The 26,853-nt window shown below is 38.6% G+C and overlaps 1 protein-coding gene and 1 pseudogene across 1 annotated transcript; both read left to right on the top strand.

Annotated features, from left to right (window-relative positions):
• Window positions 1–4,415, top strand: part of LOC143622110 (DEAD-box ATP-dependent RNA helicase 37-like) — a 32,460-nt pseudogene extending 28,045 nt beyond the window's left edge.
• Window positions 4,416–9,242: 4,827 nt separating this feature from the next.
• Window positions 9,243–10,575, top strand: LOC143622061 (uncharacterized). The gene is made up of 2 exons (XM_077093306.1): window positions 9,243–9,452; window positions 9,982–10,575. Exons 1-2 carry the CDS (start codon window positions 9,258–9,260, stop codon window positions 10,573–10,575), a joined length of 789 nt encoding a protein of 262 aa, XP_076949421.1. The 5' UTR covers window positions 9,243–9,257.
• Window positions 10,576–26,853: the final 16,278 nt, after the last annotated feature.

Genomic DNA, 26,853 nt, shown 5'->3' with positions numbered 1-26,853 from the left:
AACTGTGGCCTACGCACGTGCCCTGCTGGTAGTTGGTGGGTAGGCAGCGGCTGACAGTGACCAGGCCTGCTGTGTACTATTTCTTTTCCACCAACTGCCGGCTATGCACGTGGTATGACAGGAGTTGGTGAGTAGGCAGCGGCTAATAGTGACATACAGTATGAGAGCATGCTGCTCGCCATACTGTTGTCAATAAGCTGTCGTATCTTTAGTCAGATCTTTTGCCCATACCTCGTCAGGTACAGTACAAAAGATCTTTCCGTATCGTACGGACTGGCTTTTGGGCGGGAGTATTCCCCCTCCCGCCTATGTGCGGGATTGTTCCCGACTTTGCTCATTCCTTCAGGTGACACTGAATGATTGAGAGCTAAGTGCCTTGTGCGTGTAGCCTTGCTGCGCGGGTGGCCTTCCCTGATGGCTTGTATCCGCAGCTGCGGGAACAGGCAGAGTACTTCACCATTGGGAGGCATTTCCTGCGGGAACAGCTTGCGTACTGCGCGTAAGGACGTCACGTCTCTGAGCATGGTGGGTCCTGCGTATCCAGTTGGTTTCTGCGCAGACGTCTCTTTTGAATGTGAGTCTTGCGGGTCCAACTGGGCTCTGCTGGGACCCACCTGAGACTCACCATCTTTGATGAGGTTTGTCCCGCCATCCCGAACGACAAATGAGTGGATCTGATACCACTCTTAACCCTCAGGAATAGAAATACGTAGAATAAAATATTGTTAAAAAAATACTTGATATTCAAGTATTAGTAGCTATATGTTTTATATATCAACTAGTTTCAATACCCGCGCGCTGCCGCGGGATCTTTTAGTGTTGTACTATTTTTTATATACAAACGGACATTAAACCATCATTAGGTGCAACAATTATATTAGCAAAACAAAATCTAACCAAGTCAACAATATAAAGAAAGAAAGATGACAGCTTCATAAATTCAAACGGATTTGTTATTGGGTATGTAAATATCCACTTATTTATTTATTAGTATAGTGGCATCAAGTTTTGCCAATTTCAATCGGAAGTATTAGTGGAAACCTGCAAATTTTTATCGAGTCAGCTGTTCAAAATCAAATCATAAATGGCACTGATATAAAAAAAATACTCCTAAATTTTGAGAATGTGATGGTTATCCTCATGATCAAAGTTATTGTAACTGTAACCACAACAAAGTAGATAGTAACTTCATAAATTCAAAACCTTACCAGAGAAAATGCTATTTACCGTCAATATGGAAACTTTAACCAATGCAACAACAAAATACAATAACTCGATAAAATGATATAAAAGTATTTTGACCTCGCGTTACAGAGCGGTTGATTAACATCAACAATAGCAGATTATCAACATATGCATAGGCAGGCTCAGATACATTATCATCATTGCCGTTATCTAGTAAACCGACTCGAAGACGTTTAGTAAAAATATGCGGGCTAAAATTGTTCAACAACAAATTATATATATATTGAAAGCGGCCACCATGACTTCCTCGCTATCAACAGTTCTGAATTGACTCGGAACCTAGCAACGGTAGACGATCATGATCGTAGACTCAGAACAAATCGATCAAAGGGTGACCTTAAAAGCCTATCGTAAAGTCATGGCTAAGTCGCAATGATAGACGGTCATCATAACAGGCTCAGATACATGATCATCATAGCCGTTATCATCCAAACCGACATACCAGAATCAACAAACACAAATGGCAACTACCACTACGATGCCACCACCACCAAGGATTCCGAATCGGAACCCGGCAACGACAGGACGATAAAAACGCCCACCTGAGCACTGAACCATCCACACAACCTCCACGGATAGTTCGCAACCACCATTCCGACACCGCCAACGGTTCCAAATCGGAACCTAACAATGGCAGACATGTTATTAATGAAGCAAACCCCAAATCAGTCTGTTGAGAAATAATCAAAACCCGTATCATAAACCCAAAAGATTATCAAAACTTGCTTACATGGAACAATATTAGTGTTAAGTATGTTGGATACCTCAAGTCAGGGATAAGGCGATAAAGATTGAGATGTAGCTGTGATTACAACCGATTTGGTGCTCTCAAGAGGTTGGGTGAAAGGACAACCCACCTGTAAACAGAGTCGTTTAGTGGTATAATCGGACAAAAGAAAGGCAAAAACCTACCAAAATTGAAGTTACCACTACCTTCGCTGGCCGCCTGAGCACAGGATCGCCGTCCGGCGCCACCAAGGGTTCCGAATCAGAGCCCGGCAACACCATCGTCAGCGATGTTGATTTAGGGTTTGAAAGAGCAGGAAAGGATGAAGAGTTGGGAAAGTGGAAACCATGAGTTGAAAGACAAATGCAACGCATCATAACCAAGTGATGAATGCTATGACGTGTAGAGATAGGCACCACACATTTGATGAACAGTTAATAATAACTGGTTTTTAATATATATATTTTGGTGCATTTTTATACAGTTTCAATGGCAGCGAAAGCCAAAGCCAAAGCAAATACCCATTCTCATCGGAAAACCAGAAGTAGGGTTTGAACAAAGCCGGAAACGCTAGAAGAACAGAACCGGCGGCCATCACCATCTTTTGCCCATGGATCACAAAACCACGTCGGTGATGATTTAAAACATACCCCACAGATACACGTATGTAAATATATATTTTTATTATCCAACATTTATTTATTTATTTATTACAACAAAAATAAATAAATGCAACTTTTTATGAACATTTAATTTAATGATTAATTATTAATGCAGGAGGGATTTGTTGATCCTAACATTAGATAATTCTTATTTATGTATAAATAAGAATTACTATAAAAATATATATTTAATATATTAAATAAAAATTATATAAGTAATAGGGTCGTTTAGACTCACGAGCGGCTCAAGCTCGACAAGTGAAGCTTGGGCTCTGGCTCGTTTGTTAAACAAAGCTTATTTTTAAGTTCGGTTCGATTCTAGCTTTCAAAGAGCCAATCTCGAGTAGCTCACGAGCGGCTTGGCTCGTTTACCCCCAGGGCTTGATCTTGTTTCATGAATGCTATTTTATTAGATCTTTAAAGAAGCCAAGAAATTCTGCTTTCAAACTGGAGTAAATGTTGCTGTTGCTTATGGTGGTAAACCAATCTATCCTCAGGTTATATTATATTATGTTCACAACTCTTATTTTTTTATTATGCTTATCATAATTGTGGATATCTTATTCGGATTATGGTTATGTAGTTGAAAATGCTGGAAAGGGGTGTGGACATTTTAGTTGCTACTCCGGGAAGATTAACTGACATGATTGAAAGATCAAAGATTTCGCTCAGGAAAATCAAGTATTTGGCGTTAGATGAAGCAGACCGTATGCTGGACATGGGATTTGAGCCACAAATCCGAAAGATTTAGAGCGTTTGGACATGCCTCCTTCTGGTCCTAGACAAGCACTGCTGTTCAGTGCAACTTTTCCCACTGAAATTCAGGTATGTTAAACTTTGATTAAAAGTTTAATACAGTTAAAGAGTGTTATTTGATGTCATTATGTTTTAATTGCAGAGGATGGCGTCTGATTTCCTGCAAAATTACATATTTCTGTCTGTGGGTCGAATTGGCTCGAGTACTGATTTAATCCAACAAAAGATTGTGTTTGTGGAGGATCACGAGAAACATGATTATTTAAGCAATCTTCTTCATGATCAAAAAGCAAAAGGAAATCTTGGAAAGGTATACAGACGTGATCGAGTTAATCTTTTGTTTAATAGTTTTCTAATTTGCTTTCTTTAATTCTTGCTTTAGAATGCATTGACATTAATCTTTGTGGAAACCAAACGAAGCGCTGATGCTTTAGAAAGCTGGCTTTGCAGCACTGGTTTCCCTGCTACTGCGATTTACAGAGAAAAAGTGCAATATGTAAGATTAATTTGCAGTTATTATTTTACAAAGATTTAATTTTGTTAATATCATACAAAATTGGTGTTACTCCAATTTTATTACAAGAAAGGGAGAGAGCATTGAGGTCTTTCAAAATTGGTGTTACTCCAATTTTGGTGGCGACTGATGTGGCGTCAAGGGGGCTGGATATTCCTCGGGTTGCTCACGTGATAAACTTTGATCTGCGAGTTACATTGACAACTATGTTCATAGGATTGGGAGGACCGGTCGGGCTGACAATTCTGGATTGGCTACAGCTTTTTTTAATGTGAAGAATGCATGCGTTGCTAAAGTGATTTATGAGGTTATGAAAGAAGTCATACAAGAAGCACCAAACTGGCTTGATGAGTATGCTGAAAGTAGTTCGTCTGACTATCGGTATGGCTCTAGTAAGTTTGGCGGTAGAGATTTCCGTAGTGGTGATGGTGGTAGTAGTTCTTATGGTGATCATGATCAGAGTTATGATGATTATTACGCAACAGAATACGATACTGACCTTTTTCTATGAATTTTCATTGGGTCCTGCTAGGGACACCCTCCACACCCATGAATACGCCGCGTATTAGGGTACGATTTGACGTCCTAGCCTGGCTCTGTCATAGGGTTGTCGGATCGTACTCTAATACGCCGCGTATAGGCCTATACGCGGCGTATTGGGTTTTGTTTATTATTGGAGCCCAGCTCCCTCCCCTCCCTCTCCACCATTTATTTTCCTCTTTTTTTTTTTTTTTTTTTTTTTTTTCCCTAACCCTCACCCTCTTCATTCAACCAACACCAACAACCATATATGTTTCTGGAGTCGGACGAGGAGATGCCGGACGGTGCTAACGGTCAGTCGGAGTTAAACCAGGTTTTGTTTTATCTTTATTTAGTACATGTTATTAGGACAGAGATTTGGTGAATGGTTTACTTTTAAATTTGTCTAGGCACCGACCGTTTTATGGAAACCCTAGTTCGCCGGGCCTCCCAAACTTAAAATAGATATCCCGTACTGTTACCGTTGTTGTTAAAATTTTTATTATATTATTACTATTAAAATACTAATATTATGATTAAGATATTGTTATGAAAATATTATTGTTAATAAAATAAAATACTATTATTGTATCTATTAAAATACTATTATTATTATTATTAAAATAATAATTTGAAAATACTATTTAAATATTAATTATTATATTATTATTATTATTAAAATATTATTAAAATACTATTATAATATTAATTATTATATTATTATATTTTTATTCTAAATATATAGTTGTTAGTATTAAAGTATTAATTTTTATATTATTATTAGTACTAAAATATTATTATTATTAGGTACGTGATGTACGCCAGATATTCAGATGCCGGGGTTAGGTGGCGACGCAAGATGTTCAGAGGTACGTTCGTATACTGTATTGTATAATATAATAAAATATTTTATTATTATATTATATTATGTTATATTGTATTATGTTATATTGTATTATATCAAACGGGTGCTGGTTATGTTAGTGAGTTTTTCTAGAAAAGCCCACCAGTGTTGTCTTATTATGGTTTTTTTTCCTTTTTTTTTATTTCTTTTCTTTTCTTTTGTTATTATTAATGTTATTTATGATTATTATTATTAATATTAATATTATTTAATTATCAATAACATATTATTATTGGAAATTCGATAAAGGGCGTTCAGTAGCAGGACTTATTTGGAAAAATTGACAGTGCGAAACGAACTTTTAAATTATTGGCTGGTTTCGTTATGGGCATATTCAATCAGTTACAGTGGCTTACTCGGGAAAATTGGCATTTCCAAACGAACTTTCAATTTCTTGGCTGCTTTCGTTATCGACATCTCAAATCTGGCTCTTCAATTTCTTCGAACTCCAACGGTCTTGACCGCCGGTCACCATTGACAACCATAGTTGTGTTCACTCGAACACATATCAGTCGTCACTAAGCTTAAGCTTAGGCTTGTTATTAGTTTTATTTTTAGTTGGGGGTATTCTAAGTTGTTCGTGTTACGTATATTAAATAATTATCGGCTTATATATATATACGTGTATATATATATATTGTAGATGTGCGGTATAAGAATTCATTGCGTCGACTTAACCAGCACCAGATCGAGACGCTAGTTTGATGAGTTTGAATCTCTCGGATCCGCGGTATCCGCTAACGGCAGCGAGAACGGGAGCCCCTACTTTGGAGAGATAGGTGGAAATTCGGTCATTGCTCCAACATAACGAGCACCAGATTGAGATATTAGTTCGCACTTAGCTGAACCGGTTGACACGTATGCAGACGTGGATTTAGGTTCGGTGTTGACCTGGATATTAACACGTTTGTTTACAGCATTCGCTGACACGTTTGCGTAATACACAATGAAAGCACAAACTCAAACAACAATCCATACAATAGCAATTGTCTTCGTTATTTTTCTCTTCTTCTTGTTTGACTGGTTGTTGAAGAGAATGCTATTGTATGGATTGTTGTTTGAGTTTGTGCTTTAACGCTGTGTTCCAGAGATTCAGTTATGGAGAGAAAGAAGGGATTTGGGAAGGAATTGGACTTTGTTTGCGTTCCAGAGTTCTTTTTTGTGGAGAGAAAGAAAAGAAGAGGAATGAGAGGGAAAGATTTAAAGAGTAAAATAATTTCCTTCCCAATTAGGATGATTTGGAGAGAAGGAAAGAATCAAAACCACGTTCAATTTTTACATTCCATGTTTACCCCTATCTTTCACATGGCGCCAATTTCTCTCCACACTACCCGCCATATCTTTAACCACCTTCAATCATAACCTTCACAATTCTACAATCATTCAGAAGAAGTAACAGAGAGAATTGAAGACATTTGTGTTTCTCACCAGAGGTTGAGGTAACACCAGAATCAATTTCGTTTTAATTTGATACCAATTTGTACAATAATAGCTGTAATTTAATGTTAATATTGGGGTTTTTTTAACCCTAATTCAGTTCACACCATGTATGCCATTGTAAAAATTTCTTGGATAGTAGTTATACATATAGAGGCACACAATTATTATTTTTCTTCACCATTTGATACATATTCGTTATGATTTTGCTTGTTATCTGTTATATTAGACACTTGAATTGGTAAACAATGAAGAAGAAGATAAAAGCTAGGTTAGAATGATTATATTTTGGCTATTATTAGGTATTAATAGGATTTGTTTGTATCAGATTATATGTGTAGTCAATGATACTAAAATCAGAAATGCTTTTGTAGCATAATACTCTATTTGCAACCATTTAGCATAGATAAGTTTTTGAGATAGAACAATCCATAATATTAACTGAAAAGGATGCCACATAGGATCAATTTTACAATCGCAAAAACGGACAGGTCAGATTATGCTGGTGGGTATAGATGAGTTTGAGCTGAAACAATTTGCTTAAATAAGTAGCATTTCAGTTTAGATAAAAATAGGTATTTATTAAAATAAGTTCGGGTTGAAACTTAGACGACAAAAATTAATAATTACAGAATTTGTGATTATTATTTACAAAACGAGGAGGAAGGGTTGGTTTTAATGACGGACTTCAAAGTTTACACTTTATTCAGCATCTGTTCTTAACTAAGTGGATCAACATACTAGCACCAACTAGTCGAGTACAGTGTTTAAATAGTCTAAAATATGCATACTACCAGCTACATATACTTACACTTTGTATATGGTAGCCAACTCATGCTAAATAGTCCACACATCTATGTTGATTTATTATAGATGGATAATCATATACGCAAGGTAGTTGAACTTGTGCGAGCCCGAAAATTGCAAACAGCTCATCTGATTTGCTTATTGGTGGCATTCGTTGCACTACTTAGACTTCCAACCAGAAAGTGTGTTAATTTACCTGCTAGAGATGAAATTGTACATCGGCGATATGTACGAGAAGAGATGTTACACAACCTTTTAAACGGTGGCAAATGTCGTGACCTTATCCGCATGAGTGAGAAAGCTTTTATGACATTGTGTGGTATCTTAAAGCGTGATGATGGACTTCGACCTACTCAACGCACATCTGTTGAAGAGCAAGTTGCAAGTTTTTTGCATATTGTAGGTAACGATTTGAGAAATCGGTTTACTTCTTGGCTATACTGTCGTTCTGCATCAACTACCAGTCGGTGCCTCCATAGAGTTTTGCAAGAGATAATATCATTAGAAGGTCGATATATTCAACAACCTAAAGGTGATAGAAATTCAAGAAAAAAAAGAGATTTTATCCTTTTTTTAAGGATTGTATCGGTGCAATTGATGGAACACACGTCCGCGTCAGAGTACCTACTAAGGATGCCCCTAGATATCGTGGTCGTAAGGGATACCCGACAATAAATGTACTGGCTGCTTGTACATTTGATTTGAAGTTTACATACGTGCTAACTGGATGGGAGGGTACAACATCAGACTCTAGAATTATAAAGAATGCATTTACTAGAGATGACAAACTAGTAATTCCCACGGGTAATTTCTTAAAGCTGAATTTAGCTATATGTGTAATTGTTTATTATAATACTAATTACGACCTGTTTATAGGTAGATATTGTTTAGTTGACGCGGGTTTGCCTTATACAAGTACCTTAATGACACCATATAGAGGTGTTAGGTATCATTTGAAAGAGTATTCCACCCGTGCCCCTCAAAATGCAAAGGAGCTATTTAACCTTCGTCATGCATCGCTACGCAACGCAATTGAACGAGCATTTGGTGTCCTAAAAAGAGGTTTCCTATCATTAGAAGTACAACAGAACCATTCTACTATTGTGAAACACAATCTGACATCTTTTTGGCAGGTTTTATTTTACACAATTTTTTACTTGAAGAAGATCGAGACAAAGATCTTGAAGATGAGGTCATGCAAGAGGAGTTAGATGGACCGCAAGAGGAAGATCGCCAAAATACAAGAAACATACGTGAGGGAAATACCGAATACGAACAACTAAGGAACTCAATTGCAAGTCACATGTGGAATAACTATATGATGCATCCAAACAATGAAATAGATATGTCAAAGTAGTTTAATAATAGTACATTATAGTATTTTGCATTGATTTTGTATTGACTGTTATGGTTTCAATTAATTGGTAATTTGGTTCTTTTTTAATTACTTGTGTGTGCATATATTAATTCTTTTTAGCAAAAGCAACTATTTACATATATACATAGTCGAATTATATTTATGTTACCATGTAGATAGCTATGATGAGCAAACACGAAGCAATTGGAAAGAAGGAAACACTAAAGTGGACGGAAAATATGGATAATGCATTCATACAAGCTATGATAACGCAAAAGGATAACGGCAATCGGGTTAATTGAACTTTTACCTCAAATGCTTATGACAATATGGTTGAGGAGTTGAGCACAAAGTTTCAAATGAAGATCTCCAAAAAACATATGAAAAATCGATTAAAAACGTTAAAAGACCATTTTTCTCAATGGTACGATTTGTTTCGTGGAACGTCGTTGAGTGGATTCTCATGGAATTCAACTACTCAATTAATTGAAACAGAGGATGAAGTCTGGGGTAGACTAATAGAGGTAAGCTTTAATTGAGGTGGTGTTGTTCTTTATTCTGTTTTCGATTATTTGGGTGGGTTTCTCGGGTTGGGGCGTAATAGGTATTGACTGATCATGAAGATGAGTACTTGTATATTTTCAATTTAAATAAGATCTTTATAATGTGTTAAATAGCAAACAAAAGTATAGATCTTTTTTAGCTATTTTGTAAGAGATAAATGGGTGAATTTGGCCCGTAATGATTTCTGTTTTTTTTTTCCATAATAAAGCAATCATTTAAAAATTGTAACAGTACAGTTTAGGTGTAGAATTGCACAAGCAAAAAAAAACCATAAAAAGTAGTGTAATCGTTTGTGTATAGTATCGTTAACTCGGGTTCGTGCTTATCGTTCTTTTCAGTTGGCTGTTTTTAGGCCAGGTTATATCGGGTTTCGGCTCACCTCAGTTTGGTGTTTGGGTGCAGTTAAAAAAACCCACCATTACTTTAATTATATACATGAATATTTAGATAATCGTTAATAAAACTAATTATCTTGATCTTGTTAAATAGTCGAAGTCTAAAGCTGAAGCATTGAAGACGAAGAAAGTATCAAACTTTAATGAAATACTAGAACTTTTTGCAAAGGACAGGGCATCCGGTGCACAAGCTGAACCTGCTAAAGAGAGAGTTGCTCGATTCCAGATGAATGGCAGCATTAACCTAGAAACAGTTCAAGAAGTGGATGATTTTTGTGCTGCAAATGATGTAATACTGGAAAGCGAATACAATATTGATGATGATATTCAAGTGGTAAACCCTACATCTTCTCTACCCGAGCAGTCTTCAAGTGCAAAGAAATGTAAGAGCAAAAAAAGGAAAGCTGAACAAGACAATGAAGATTTAGCGTCTATGATTATGAATAGCGTTGGTAGTGTGGCGAATGCTATTTATGAAGGAAATAAAGTACTAGAAAGAGTTTATCATCACGAGTACACGGGTGAAGAAATTTACAATGCATTGGAGCCGATGGGTTTGGAATCTTATGAAATACGGAGGGCTTTAAGGTACTTGGTGGCTAGCCAAGCAGACGCAAGGGCATTATTTAGTTGTCCTCCTCAGATTCGGTTGGGTTTACTAAGAGATATGATGGGTTCCGGTAACTAAGCGAGTTTAGGATGCACTTTTCTAGTTGAAGTTTTTCTTGTTTGGTAACTTCGTACATTAATGACTTTTATTTCTTTGTTGGGTATTTAACTATTTTGTGTATGAATCTTGGGATTGTTTTTTATGGTAATTACATTTGGTTTTGGGTTTTGTTATGATTCTGTTGCAAACTTGCAATCCTTTTTAGCACTCAATCAAGTTCATGGTTTTGCTGTTGAAAATGACACTGCAGCTGGCCCGTTTGTCCACCGAACTACTGTTACTAATCAGACTTGTTGGTCAAACTTGCTGCTGAACTGATTAGTATTGTTTGAGGTTTTATGTTTTGAAACCATGATTTCAGTTTGCAACTACCCATAGCTCATTATCATTTGCTATGTATTGAAATTTAGATTTATTGCCAACAATCCTTATAAGCATTTTTCGCCAACTTGTTATTGTAGTAACCCTGCCACTGCTGCAACAAAATAAACATCAACTGATGCAACCGTTGTCGAAAAAAAATTCAGTATACATGTGTCTGGTCAAAATATTGCAGCAAGGGTATTTTAGTAAACTACCAAAAAAGTTTAATATTGCATCTTTTCGAGCTTGTGTAGAACCTTAAACGAGCTAAAGCCAGCTCAAGTTCGACTATTTAACGTAAACGATTTTATTTGTTTTTATATATTGAGAAAAACTTTAAACGAGCCTAACATCTTTTCAAGCTTGTGTAGAACCTTAAACGAGCCAGCTCGAGTTCGACTATTTAACGTAAAACTAATATAGGTAACAACTGGTTTAGTAAACTACCAAAAAGTTTTTAGTATACATGTGTCTGGGCAAAATATTGCACCAAGGGTATTTTAGTAAACTACCAAAAAATTTTAATATTGCATAAACATATTGTGTTTACCTTCTTTGTTTTAACGGGTCGTGTGTTGCCGTATCTGGTAATTCAAACAGATTTGTTTAAGTCGAAACGAGTCAAATTGTCGTCGGAATCATTTGACAAAATTGACAGCAACAGAAAAAAACGCGCAGCTGACTATTTTTAGTCTTGTTTTAACATGTTAAGTAATAAGTTTCGGTAACTAATTGTTTTTGCATGCAGAGTGAACAAGATCATATGATGGCTTCAAAGAGGATTAAGAAGGAGTTGAATGACTTGCAAAAGGAACCCCCCTCCACTACTTCTTGCAATGTTGGTTGTATATATCTTTCTATATATTTGCTTATATGCTGGCCACATTGCTGCTACAGTATGTGTATTTACTTTTTGCCAAGGGAATCATGTTTCAGATATATATTAACAATAATTGTGATTGATTTACTAATGTTGACAAGTTCACGCGAGTAGGTTTGTATAATTCGGTTTAATGGTACCGGGCAAAAGAATAATTAAGTGGAGATAATGCATTTGCATCATTAAATCAAGTTACTATAATATTAACACAAATCAAATTTGGATTGGTACTTTTAAGCTTTAATATTTTAATATGTTAATTTATATTTATTGATAAAATATGTAAAGATTGGATGTTATTGAACTGAAGATGATCGATCATTTGTGATCATAAGAGATGTGTTGACTTCATGATAGTCAATCTTGAGTTAAAATATTGGTTTGGATACAAAAGTAATATGAACACTTTTGAGCTCATGGATCATAGTTGGAAAGGTATGAACATGATGTTATAGCATGTACATTTTGTTTTAATTTAACTTAAAGGGTATAATAGTAAAATTGTAGGTTTCTTTTCTTTCCTTTCAAACTCGGGAACACATAAAATATTTAATTTCCTTTCTTTTCCTTTTCTTTTCATTAAACTCAGAAACATGAAATAAAACCATATCTTTTCTCTCTTAATTATCTTTCCTTTCTTTTCTCCCTTTAAGTTAACTCAGGAACACAACGTAATTGTGTATTATGCAAACGTGTTAATATCAGCGCCAACACGGAGCCTAAATCCACGTCAGCATACGTGTCAACCGGTTCAGATAAGTCCCGGCTGATATCTCAGTCTGGTGCTCGTTGAGCTGGAGCAATGACCGAATTTCCACTTATCTGTCCAAAGTATGGGCTCACATTATCGCTGCCGTTAACGGATACCGCGGATCCGAGAGATTGAAACTCATCAAACTAGCTTCTTGATCTGGTGCTGGTTATGTAGACGCAATGAATTCTTATAACGCACATCTACTATATATGTATATGTATATATATACGCCGATAATTCTTTAATATACGCAACATGACCAACTTAGAATACCCACAACTAAAAATAAAACTGATAACAAGCCTAAGCTTAAGCTTAGTGACGACTGATATGTGTTTGAGTGAACACAACTACGGTTGCCGGTGGTGGCCGAAGGTCAAGACCGTTGGAGTTTGAAGATATCGAAGAGGCGGATTTGAGATGCCGATACCGAGAGCATCCAAGAAAGGGTTCGTTTGGCACTGTTAGTTTTTATTTTTCCCAAGGTAATCACCGTAACTGATTCAAGATGTCCATAACGATAGCAGCCAATAAATTGAAGGGTCGTTTTGCAATGTCAATTTTCCCATATAAGGCCTGCTACCAAACACGCTTTGCGGAATTGTGAATAATAATATATTATTCATAATTAAAATAATATTAATACTAATAATTATAAATAACAAAAAAAAAGAGAAGAAAAAAAAAAACAAAAAACATAACAAGACAAGCTGGTGGGTTTTTCTAGAAAAGCTCCCTTATACGCCGTGTATAGACCTATACGCGACGTATTGGTTTGAATAATACGCCGCGTATAGGCCTATACACGGCGTATTAGTGTGATTACAACCTGCCTTGCAAAAGCTGGGCTAGGTTGTCAACTCGTACCTTATACGCCGCGTATAGGTCTATACGCGGCGTATTACTTTTGCTGAATTATTGGAGCCCGGCTCCCCTCCCTTCCCCTCATTTCGTTTCTCTATTATAAAGCATGCGTGTTTGATCGACATTCAACCAAAAAACAATATAACATTTGTATTATATATACCCAGAATGTCTTGGTTTAACCATTTATTTTCGGAGAAGGAGCTGGGTTACGCGCTAACGATCAGCCTGGCACGTCGTGGTTACCCGACTTGAACCAGGTTTCGTTATATATTTATTTAGTATGAATTTGGTAGTTTTTTTTACTATCACATGCTACATTACGTTTTGTCAGAAGTATGTCGGGTATGATACCCAGCCCCAACAACCTTATTGTTAGCCCGAACAGTTTTATGGTAACACTGGCTCGCTGGGCTTGCCAAACTTGAACCAGGTTTCGCTATAGCTGTTATTATTATTTATTATTATCACTGGCACTATTGTTTGAATTTCTAATTTATGTATTGTAGGAGTACTTCGTGTCGGATTACGGTATTCAGCCGGCGTACCCGTCACCTGGTCGGATTATGGAGGTCAGGCTTCGTCATCGTACCAGCCACCGGTAGCAAATGATCCTTTTTATGGAACCGAGTCTTCATCTCACCACAGGTGAAACGTTCATGCCGGGCCAAACCCAAATAACGAAGATGAGTACGATGACGACTACATACGCGAAGTGAAGGTTTCGTATAAAACAGATGCTGTAAGACACCGTGTGTTTTGTTTAAGTTAATATTATTTATTTGTATGTTATTTAATAAACGGCCTAATAAATAGCGTAAAACTTTTTCAGATTTTTGAGAGCCGCGAGGAGCTGGAGAAATGGGTAAAAATTAGAGGACGGGAGTATGGGTTTGTTGTTGTGGTCCAGCGGTCAAGGAAAAACGCTATGGACCTTGCATGCAATTGTGGGGGCGAACCCAAAATAAAGGCGACGACGAGACGTACCGGCAGCATAAAAAATTGTTGTCCGTTTAAGATCCTTGTCAGGTACGACTCGAGGGGTGCCTGTTGGAGGGTTCAAGTGGTAAACGAGACTCACAACCACGATCCCGTTGAATTCGAGGAGGGGTGTGCGTCTTTTAGAAAAATGAACAGCGACCAGCTGGATATGGTTGAGAGTTTACATAGGACCGGCGTTAAGCCGCAACAAATCGAAGCAGCCTCCGCGAAAAGTTTCCCGGTGTGCAACCTGTAATAAAAGATATATACAACCACACCGCCAAGATTAGGAGGGATGGGCTACTAGGCGACACCCCTATGAAGGTAGTTCAAAACATTTGTAGTTTTAATGTGTACTTGCTGTGCTTGTAATATTTACTAAACTTTTATTTCATCCAATGCAGGCGCTGGAAAACTTTCTCGCAGGCAACGGTTTCACGTTCTATACCCTGGAGAGTGATACCGACAACAGGACGGAGGAAATTTTCTTCTGTCATAATAAGTCACATAAGATGTGGCGTGCGTTCCCCGAGGTGTTGATGATTGACATGACGTACAACACCAACATGTACGATTGGCCGTTGGTTCAATTTATCGGCGTGACGTCGACATCAAAGTCTTTTTGTATCGCCACCGCGTTTGTTATCAGGGAACGGCAGAGGAACTTCACCTGGGCTCTAGAGAAACTTAAACAAATGCTCGATGACTGCATGGAGCCACGTGTGATCCTGACTGACGTGGACCAGGCCCTCATGAACGTCTGCGACGGGGTCTTCCCTAATGCCACCAAAGATTTATGCAGGTGGCATATATCCGAGAATACAAGGAGAAAATTTAAGGGCTTATATAAGACGGATATGGGGACGGACTTTGCGTACTGGTGGAAGGTCCTGTATCAGTCTCCGACGATACAGGAGTACGACAACCGTCGCATCAACATGGAGCGTCATTTGATACAGGACGATAGAGCAGGTGAGTCCTTCAAACCGGATGACAGTTTTTAATAGCCTAAACATACGTGTTAATAACGTTTCCCTTTATCTTTCAAAGGGTCTGGCAATACATTCGCACCAGCTGGCTAGATCCATACAGACACAAGTTTGTAGCATGCTGGATCGACGAACGCCGAAACTACGACGAATCGAGTTGAGAGCCAACACGCAAATCTGAAAAGGTACCTCGGTGGAAGCAACAACTCGCTCGACACAATTGCCAAGCACATCTTTAAAATGGTCGACTCGCATATGAAAGAGATCGGCAAATCTTTTCACGACTCCCGTTCCAAGGTCATGGAAGGACATCGACAGCACGTCTGGTTGAAGAAGTTAATAAACAGGGTGTCGACTCACGCTCTGGGTCTACTTGTGAACGAGTATGGGTTGATACACAAGTTGCGTGACGGCGGGGCTTCATGCGACCACTATTTGTATTTGTCTTCGGGGTTGCCATGTGCTTGTCGGATTGAGGGATACATAGTTAATGACACGTGTATCCCAATAAAGGATGTTGACCCGTTCTGGAGGAGGCTTAATTTTGATTCAGCCTATCCGCTGAACGAAGAGCCAGACTACGAAGCTGGTATGCGTGAAATCAACGATACGCTGTCGTCCATAGATGACCCTAATAAGAAGAAAAGTTTTTTCGCGAAGTTCATATCTGCTATTTCAGGGAGATCTAAAAAGAAGTCACCCGAAAAAAGAGAGGATCCTCGGGGGCGTCCTAAAAAACCAGATCCCCCGAGACACAGCTCCTACACCCCCGCTCCAGATCTCCCCAGACACAGCTCCTAAGATTCGATCAATCGTTGTGGGTTTGGGGATACATGAGAAACACTGGCCGGATATTAGGCGGGCAATGCAGAACGAGCTGGAAACGAACGAAGGGTGGTGGAGGGCGATGTTCAGCAAAGAGGATGAAAGATTGTACGGCTGGGTTCATTCCAGCATTCCGTACTCCAACACGGTTAAACCGGCGCCGCCGAGTCGATGGTTCAGCGTACCCGGTCACAGGCACGTGGCTGCTTAGACATACGAGTGTGTGTTAGTTAACCTAGCTGGAAATCAGACCGAATCTTACTTCCCATTGAGAATTGGTCCTGACTTGATTCCGGATCCAGTGGTTATAGGAATCACTAACTAGGGAGGTGATCACTGGTTATATATCAAAATGGTAGGAGATTTCCCAATGCCTACGCCGAACCTTAATTGTGAAAGAAGCGCCGTACCGGCGGCCCTCGAATGGAAAACACTGTACGGACAACGTATGGAGGAGTACGAACAGATACGCACGGGCTGGCGAAGTGAGCCCTCTTACGTAGATCTAGACACCTTATAGAAGACAATGTATCAATGGATGAAAAGTCTATAATAATAATAAATAATAATAAATAATAAATAATAATAAATATTAAATAATAATAATTAAATAAAAAATTAAAATTAATATTAATAACTAAATAATATAAAATAAAAATAATGACAATAATAATAATAATAATAAATAATAAATAATAATGATAATTAAATAAAATAAATAGGCATAATACGCCGCATATAGGCCTATACGCGGCGTATTAGGCCCCTTATATCAGACGCCGGCTGCTCAATTGCCACATACTTTAAAATATCAAACTCCCGCCCGAGCATCCACGCACGAGCCTATATTGGACGGACACCGACCGGAATACGACATGAGCCGACGAGATTTGACCCGACACCGACACGACATGGAGGTAATTTTTTAATATTATGTTGATGATGATTATTATGTTAACATGATGATGATGTATTGTTGATGATGTGATGATGTTGATGATCTTGTTGTGTGGATGGATAATATTATGTTGATGATGATGATTATGTTATCATGATGATGATGATATATCTCATTGACTGAAACTGACTTGATGAGATGTTTTGAACAAGGTCCTCATGTTCCCGTAACTCGCACTGATGCTGGGGAACAACTTAAAGCTCCCGAAAACTATGATCAAGCAGACAGGGACCTGTTAGCACAAGACAAGAAAGCCTATCTCATTTTAACTATTTGCCTTTCAAATGAGATCACTGAAACTCTTCGTGAACACACAAGTGCCAAGGGTCTGTGGGAAGCATTTGTTGAGAAAGTTGAGGGTAATGCTGAAATTAGGGAAAATAAGAAGGCCCTATTAAAAGAAGAGTTCAATATGTTTAATCATCGTCAAGGTGAAGCTGTTCTGGATTTGGTAAAGAGATTTGAGAATTTGATGGTAAGAATTAGGGCTGCAAGTGTCAATATTGCAAATGCTGAGGTTAATCACAAGTTGATGAATTCACTACCATACAGCTAGAGCACCAATACAATTACAATCAAAAGAACTACAAATCTGAATGCCATGACCAACAGTGATTTGATCTCCACCATCAAGTCATTTGAGATGGATGAGCAGATGAGAATGAATAATCATCTAAGTTCCATAAATCAAGCTGGATTGAGTTCTGCTTCCTTAATGCTGACTGCTTTCATAAGCAAGACTCAACAGAATGTGTATCCTGTGACCACTCCTAAGTACTCCTCGAATGTGTCTTCACAACCAACTGCTTTCATCTCAACCAGCAATCCATCAGACTCCTCAAGTACAAGTTCATTTCAAAAGGCAATCGACTGTGCGGTTGCCCAAGCATTAAAGGCTCAAGGGATTTCCTCATCCTCAAAACCTCAACCAAGCAAACCTTCAAGTTACTGTGAAGCTCTTCCCTTGCTGAACGACTCAAACATCACAATAGTTCATGTTTTTCTGTCAAGTCACGAAGAATTGATGCAAGGAAATCTATTGCCACCATAGTTTGAGGCTGGGGATTTAAGAGATATCAATCAAAAGGATCTAGAAAAGATGGATATCAAGTACTAAATGGCAATGGCGGTGCAAAGAGCTACAAACTTCATGAAGATATACGGGAAAGATAGCTTCAATGATTCTGACAGAAAAAGGATCGAGTTCGATAAGTCAAAGCTACGATGCTACAATTGTGGTGAGATGGGTCATTTCTCCCGAGAATGCACGAATCCATCAAAACCCGCAAATGATATTCGTGTGACTGAGGTGACAGAGGAAGAGAACAGCAAGGCTGCAGGAAAAAGACATGAGGTGCAGAAGCCAAGCAGCTCATCTCAAAGAATTGGAGGTCATCCACACAAGGGCAACTCAAGCTCAAACTCAAAGGCCCTTGTCTCCCAATCGGAGGTCCAAGTTGGTGTGGATTGCGATGATGAATTTCAAGAGTTACAGAACCCTCTCAAGATGGCAGGCATGGCTTTCACAGCAAACGAAGGAGCATCCTCATCCACTGCTGCAAGTTCCGATGAATCACCTTCTGATGAGGTAAATAAAAATCTTTGCTCTCAAGCTTGTGTGAATAAAGTTACATATTATAGATATCTTCAGGACGAAGTTTTGAAAGAAAATGCAAAACTTCGTCAACTAAATGCTGAGTATGTAAAGGTTGACAAGATATATGTTGAAAAGATTAAAACACATCACGATGATGTTGCAAATCTTAAACTTAAAATCTTTCAAGGAGAGCACAATGTCATCTATTACAAGGACATAATAAATAAATTAAAAGATGAGATTGAAAAGTTAAAACTTGACCTTTCTGATAAACAAGAAAATGAAAAACAAGTTGTAAGATTTAAAGCATCATCTGAGAAGTTAGAGAAGTGCTAAAGTTAAATCTGGGCTAGGTTATGATTATTCAGCGGTGCCTCTACCAATGAATGATAATTACACTTGCCTACCCCATTTTAGCTATAATGTACAGGACACCTGCTGCACCAATGGTTTCCCTTGTTGCTTCTCCAACGACTCAACCTGCTGATACTCAGTCCACCCTGATGCATGCTGTTTTGAAAGATCTTGAACATGTTGACATAGCTGCTGCTGCACCTATACTCAATGTACAACCCGTGGCTAATCAACAAGCCCCGATTAATGATGAGCAGCCCTCTGCCGACACAACTGAAATGCCAGTTGTTGAAGACTTGACTAATTCAGATTTTGATTCATATGTGTCAGCCGACAACAATCAAAATGATCAAGTCGACCGAGCAGAGCCACCTCTGCAGAACCAAGTGTGGTGGAATATGTCCCCACACCTTCCTCAGAAGAAGACAATCAAGGTCATGCAATGGAGGTAAATGCATCAAATGTGCAGGTTGAACCAAGTCCGAATGAGACTTCTGATAACACCAACACAACTTCTATTCCAGCCGTTGTTGTCCCATTCTATGACAACCTATGGGAAGGTCCCATTGCTCTAGAACACTTGGTCAATCAAGAAGAAGATGAAACTGATCCTCAACCAAGTGCTTCTGTCCCTACGACCACTGTCTTCCATCCCATAGAGAGCCTGACCATCTAACTTGAGGCCACACCAGTCGATCATGTCGACCAGTTTCCACAGCTACCAATTCATCGTCGACATCCGACTGAGAACATCATCGGAGATCCGTCCGCTGGCATCCAAACACGCAGTACTTCCGGTAACATTAACAGATGTCTTTTTGCTTGTTTTATTTCACAGGTGGAACCAAAGGACTACAAAGTCACATTGAAAGACAACTTCTGGGTAGAAGCCATGCAAGAAGAGCTGTTACTATTCAAGAAGCTACATGTTTGGAGGCTAGTGAAGAAACCAGAAAATAAAAGGCCGATCAGAACGAAATGGGTGTTCTGAAATAAAAAGGATGACAAGGGTGTGATCATTAGAAATAAAGCCCGACTTGTTGTACAAGGTTCTTGGCAACGTGAAGGTCTTGATTACGATGAAGTCTATGCACCAGTAGTCAGACTAGAAGCAATTCGCATCTTTTTGGCATACGCCTCGTATATGAACTTCAAAGTGTATCAAATGGACGTGAAGACTGCTTTCTTGTACGGGAAAGTAAAGGAAGAAATCTACGTCAGTCAACCTCCAGGCTTTGAAGATCCAACTCATCCTGATTATGTTTACCGCCTTGACAAAGTACTTTATGGTCTTCACCAAGCACCTCGTGCATGATATGCCACACTGGCTGATCATTTAGTGAAGAATGGTTACAAGAGAGGAATCGTCGATCAAACTCTCTTTGTCAAGAAGGTCAACGGTGATTTGATTTTGGTACAAGTTTATGTCGATGACATCATCTTCGGGTCCACGAATGAGGATCTGTGCAAGGAGTTCTCTGAGGTTATGCAACAGCGATTTGAGATGAGTTCCTTAGGGGAGATGACTTTCTTCCTGGGCTTACTAGTTGAGCAAAAGAAGGACGAGACTTTGATTCACCAAGAAAAGTACGTTCAAGACATTGTTCAGAAATTTGGTTTTAAGGACTCATCATCTTTCATGACACCAATCGCCACGCGACCTGTTCTAGCTCCTGATCCATCGGGAAAACTAGTCGATCAACACCTTTATAGGTCAATGATTGGTTCCCTGATGTATCTCACTGCAAGCAGACCGGACATCATGTTTCCTATTTGTCAGTGTGCCAAATATCAGTCTGACCCTAGAGAATCCCACATGACAGCTGTCAAGCGTATTTCAGATACTTGAAGGGAAGACCACGTTTGGGTCTTTGGTATCCAAAGGAATCTCCCTTGGTACTTCATGCTTACACTGACAGTGATTATAAGGGATGCAACTTGGACAGAAAATCTACATCGGGAGGATGTCAATTCCTGGGAGATCGGTTGATCTCATGGCAGTGCAAGAAACAAGTCACCGTGTCCACCTCCACAATAGAAGCCGAGTACATTGCTGCATCCAGCTGCTGCTCTCAAGTAATTTGGATCCAGCATCAGCTGCTGGATTACGGTTTGAATTTCTGTGGATTCACGATCAAATGTGATAATGAGGCGTCCGTTGCTATTGTTAAAAACCCGGTCCAGCACTCAAAGACTAAGCACATTGACATCCGAATACACTTTATTCGTGATTTTTATGATCGTAAACTTGTCGAAATAAAAAGGGTCCATACTGACTATAATTTTGCAAATCTCTTTACAAAAGCTTTCAATCGTGCTCGATTTTTGTTTCTCGTTGAGTCATTGGGCATGATTTCTTTTGAGTAAGTCTTATCTTTTAGGTTTTAAAACTGTAAATATTTTTCAAATATGTCACAATTTTAGAGGGAGAAAATGAGTTAACTTTAACTCACAAAAAAAAAAAGATTTTCAATTAATCTTAAGAAAAGCAAAAACAAATCATTTGATTTATCAAAAATATTTTATATTACTTTTAAGAAAATCTTAAGAAAACTTTAAAAGTGTTGTCCGCTTAGAGGCAGCTCCTTCATAGAGGGAGTCGGTTATTTTAAAATTTTCAATTAAGAATTTGATCCGACCCTTTTGGAAAGTGATAGTACGTTGGTATGTAATGATTCTAGCGTGTTAAAAGAATAGAACAAAAGGCTACAAGATAATTCATAGATGTGTACGTAGACTTGACAAACAAGTAAGTGTCGGGTGATATATACTTAAACTAATGCCGTTACCAGTGGCTATACATTTATGATGCAGTTACATGATTCCGTGAAGTCATATTAATGAAGGATGAAATGTAATTACACATGTCATACCCAAGCCTCTCTTTACCTGATCACAGTAGTCTTATGAAAGTTAGTGTCAATTTTAATTTTCACTGAGTCAAGAAAAGAGTCAAGTAAAAGGTCAAGAACGACAAGAAAAAGAAAAACAAAAGAGTCAGATAAACAAAAGAAAAGGAGTCAGTAAAGGAGTCAGTCCTAGGAATTTTAACTTCTGCTTTATTTCTTCATTTATTTTCGACTCAAGCCTTGGACTTTCTACGTTTGTAGTCATACAAGATCTGATTGTTAAGGCCCTGAGTCTTCTGCTTTGTTTTATTTTCTTTCTTTTGTTCAAGCTTTGGACTTTCTCTGAGTGATAATATGGTATTATCCGACCTGATTGTTATGGCCTGAACTTCTGCTTTATTTTAATCTTTCTAGATCGAGTCAAGTGTGCAAAGCACAAAGTGTCATGTGTATAGTGTACAATAAGTCAAGTATGTTAATAAGAGTACTGTGATCAACTAAGAAAGGTTTAAGTCAAGTTGAGGTGATATGTTAACACAAAGTAAGCCTAAGATATGATGGAATCAGTAACATGTCTGATTAAGTGGGGACCACATAAGTATCGTGCCTAATTGAATCTCAAATGTATCACGTTGACATCAAACCACTTGTCAAGTTAGAAAGGCGGACAATATCTACAGTCAATGATGAACTTGTGTCATAATAATTTCAAAATGGAAACGCGATCTAGGGCTTTGCAAATCAATATGATTCTACGTCGTGATCGTTCTTTGTAAATTAAATAAAGAATAGATCTATGTAAATTAATTCAATATTATTTTTAACCTCGAAATGTTTCAAATTTTCTTTTATTTTAAGTTTATTTTGTTTTCTAAAATATTAAGTACCTGTACAGATTAATATTTTAAGTTTTATTTTTATTTTATTTTATTTTTTTTTGTTTTTTTTTGTTTTTATTTTTATTTGTATTTTTCATTTTTATTTTATTGTCTTCTTTTACTGTGTTTTTATGTTTTGTCTAAGAGATTGTTTATGCAAAGTTTAACTAGTAACGGACCGACAAAAGAAAATCCTAAAAAGTAAAAAAGTGCTCGGATTCAATGGGTAAATGTTTTTCGGGTTTGAAAATGCAAATATATTTAAAGACCGAGGACTGAGAGTGTATTTTCGGTGAATACTCGCGATGTTTTGACCTTATCGCGAGATATGCTGACCCTATATATATGGAAAACCAAAATATCTTTCACTATTTACCAAACATTTTTACTTTTCACTCTCTCTCTTCTCTCTCATCTTCAAACATTCAAACCCTAAGATCTCTTCAATTTCTTCAATGATCCGTCTTTCATTATCAACATGCCGTTGAATCCTGATTATCCACCCTCGGTATAACTTCATAAACATCACCTTTCATCGATTCATCCTTGTTTCTGGATTCTCATGGACAAGACGACGGTTCATATGAACCGTCAGCTTAATCTAGGATAGATCTTCATAATTAATGTTGCTATCGTTTGGATTTTGATATTAGACTTTCAATTCATGTTCATCATCATTAGCTTTAGTTTTTAGATGTGTTTTGTGTATAGATTGTAGATCTAGATTTTTTTTATGTTTTCAATGGTTCAATTGACCAAGCAAACCAAAGGGTTTCTGGTTCAAACCTTCCAGAAACCCAATTCAGGGCTAGGCGACTTCAATGGATGGAAAAGGAAACAAAAATTGACAAGTTGGATTTTTTCGCATAAGAGGTTTTTCGCTTCGCATGCCCATGCGAAGCGAAATGATTTCTGTTTCGCTTCGCATGCCATGCAAAGCGAAATAATGTTTGTTTCTCTTCGCATGACCATGCGAAGCGAAACTGGACCACACGAGGAAAAAAAAAGTTTTTTTTTTGGACTCTTTGGACTTTTGAACTGTCTTGGACTTCATAATTGTAAATATTGGACTAAGTAACTTATATAATGTACATAATTAATTAACTACTAGTAATTAATTAAATTATATAATGTACACATGCTTAAAGCTTATAGATATATATATAACTTACTTGTTTTATTAGTGTCTTGATGATGATTCTCATGATCACATGGTTTAATTTCAGGGTCACAATCTGTTTTGTGCTCTCGAGCTACCAAAGGCCAAGAAAGATAAAGTATTCACCTCAATGATCAAGGGGCTCAAGCAATCACCCCTTGTACATGCTATTACAGCCAACCCAGCTATTTATTACAAGTGGCTTTTGGACTTCTGAGCCTTTGCCAAGATTGCTGATGACTCTCTGTCCTTTACTACAAAGGTTGCCGGGAAGGAGCTAACTATTACTGAATCAGACATTAGACGGGTGTTAAAAATTGAAGATGAGCTTGATTATACTTATGAGAAGGGTGACAGAAAGAAGTTGGAGGATTTTGTGATGAGTATGGGATACGTTACAGAATGAAAGAGTTTGGAGAAGAAGCATCTCCCACCATACTGCAGATTTTTGTTTCACATCGTGACTCACTGCTTTGCAGACATAAGAGGAGGGCTTGATAGCATGAGCACTGACTGGGTCCGCATTATGTTTGCACTGACGACTCGAGAGAAGTTCAATTACTCTCGAAGGATATTCCTATGCATGTTGGGGAATATCAGGAGTGGAGCCACATGGCTTATGTACCCGAGGTTCGTACAGATGCTCCTGGATGATCTGATCCCAGATGTTCCAAGGCCAGGGTCAAAGAAGGCTAAGGACAAGAAGTCATGTCCCAAGCCATATCATGTGCATGAAGTCAAGATATCAATCTTTGGTGTACTGCTTAGCCCCAAAGGAAAGGGACACCAGTATATAGGACCAAGGCCGGGTCTTAAATTTGGATTATTTGAGGAAACAGAGCCTGCTAGGGATGAGGCATCTGATGATAGTGAAGAGGATGTGCCAGAGGTCGGGGCAGAACAAGATTCTAGTGATAAGCCGGCCGAGGATCTCAAAAAATCCAAGCACGACTTGTAGAGGAAGGAAGCCGGGAAGGGCAAAGTTATAGAGCTTGAGGAGGAAGAAGAAGACCAGCCGCCCCTGAAGCATTTAAGGAAACTTGGGGACTCCCAGAAGTCAAGCAAGTTTCTTGTCAAGATTCCCTCACAAGACAAACCATCTGACCAGCCGAAAATCACCAAAGAAGCCCTAGCCCAAGCCCTCAAAGCATTAGACGTAACCAAAATTCAAATTCCCACCTATAAAAAGCCAAAGACCAGGAAGAAAACCAAAGTCAAGAAAACCAAAACCCTACTCCACGACTCACTAGAATCCTCACCTGAGCCTTCACCAACAGACCAACCCATATCAACATTCCTGCCTCAAATACCATCCTCACCTCCCTCACCACCACAACAACAAACCCAACCCGAACCTTCTCAAATCACAACACCACCTACCCAACCAACCTCATCCATATTCACTTCATCGGTTTTCAGCTCACCAATTCAAACGATAAGCTTATGGAGCCAAACTGTTATAACTTCCCCAACCCAAACCATCACACCACATAGACACAACCAACACCACCCACCTCTACAACTTAACAAATCCTTACCCAACCCATCACCCTACCTTTACAAACAACCACACCTCCCACAGTATCCATCACACTACCTTCCACAATCATCTCACCTAAACCCATAGCCCGAGGGAAGTCTTCCACTCCTCCAGTATACGCCGATCCTATCGACTTACCAAGTGCTAGTGCTCTCAGATCTAGTGTAAACAAGAAGATCGAAGATGCGACGAGAAGGTGGGATGTTGAAAACAAAGCCACAAACTCCAGAGTTATAAATTTGGAAAATCAGCTTGCTTCATCCGCCTCTCTCGATACACTCAGAGCAGAGATGGAGGCTATACAAGAAAAGATAAAGGAGCAAGATCGTCTGAATGAGCTACAACTCAAGACGAATGAAGACATGGTGAGTAAGTACCAGGCGGCCTCAGACCTTATAGGCATTCAAGAAGATGAATTTCATGGTCTGGAGGATAAGCTGGAATAGTGTTTGGGGCTTGGAGAAGGTCTGGTGAGACTTCTCAAGCCGGTGGTTCACAGCCTACTATAGGTCCATCTGTGATTATGCGAGGAGTTCAGGCTGTATCATCTGAAGGTGGGGCAACTGTTGGTCGGTTAGTACAATAGGGCGACCAGTCCAGCGGTGTTGGTGGTAGTGATGGTGTTGATGTTGAAAGTGACGATGGTGATGAAGAAGATGATGATGATGAAGACGATGACGATGATGACGTTCATGATAGTTTTGATGATGACGACGGTGATAATGATGGGGGAAACGGAGGAGCCGGAGCAGCAGGAGGTGGAGGTGGAGATAACACTCAATCACCTCCACACACTCAATATGAAGTTCAAGACCCTGCTGCTCACGACTCGGCTGGCAAAGTCAGGGAGCATGATACACAGATCACTGACATGTATAAAGATTTATTTCCTGATGATTTTGCAGGTGTTATGGATGATTTCATAGAGGCTGGATTGAACTTGGAGCAGATTATTACAACTAACACGGAGGAGGCAGTAGAAGACGACTACATCAATTACTCGCCAAATCCAGATACGCCTCCAGCTCATGTTCAAGCTCCAGAGAATCCTGTCGTTGCTCCCATCTCCGATCCAACCGCCGACTTGACACAAGAACCACCAAAGAATAAGACAAAGACGCACATTGTGTCAAGTCTTGCGTGTGCTCGTGTGCTCAACTATCCTTATCATGACGATTAACTAATTGTCTATGCGAAGTATGATAAGCGAAACAACTGTTGGGCCATCAGAAGATATAGCGGAGATCTGATCTATCTCAACCACCATGAGCTGAAATCACTACCAGAGCTTGACATTAATTATCT

This window comes from Bidens hawaiensis, unplaced genomic scaffold (assembly GCF_021521415.1).
Source record: "Bidens hawaiensis isolate Kalapana, Puna unplaced genomic scaffold, B.hawaiensis_p1.1 tig00003022_1, whole genome shotgun sequence".
In the NCBI taxonomy this organism is placed as follows: domain Eukaryota; kingdom Viridiplantae; phylum Streptophyta; class Magnoliopsida; order Asterales; family Asteraceae; genus Bidens; species Bidens hawaiensis.
The sequence above is the reverse complement of the archived record's forward strand: the minus strand, read 5'-3'. Positions and strand labels throughout refer to the sequence as shown.

What these genes read in the sequence shown, in the direction of transcription:
- LOC143622061 (XM_077093306.1), top strand. Translation starts at nt 9,258, where the DNA reads ATGGTTGAGGAGTTGAGCACAAAGTTTCAAATGAAGATCTCCAAAAAA. An exon ending in TCTGGGGTAGACTAATAGAG is followed by an intron (nt 9,453 to 9,981) that starts GTAAGCTTTAAT and finishes CTTGTTAAATAG; the next exon opens with TCGAAGTCTAAAGCTGAAGC.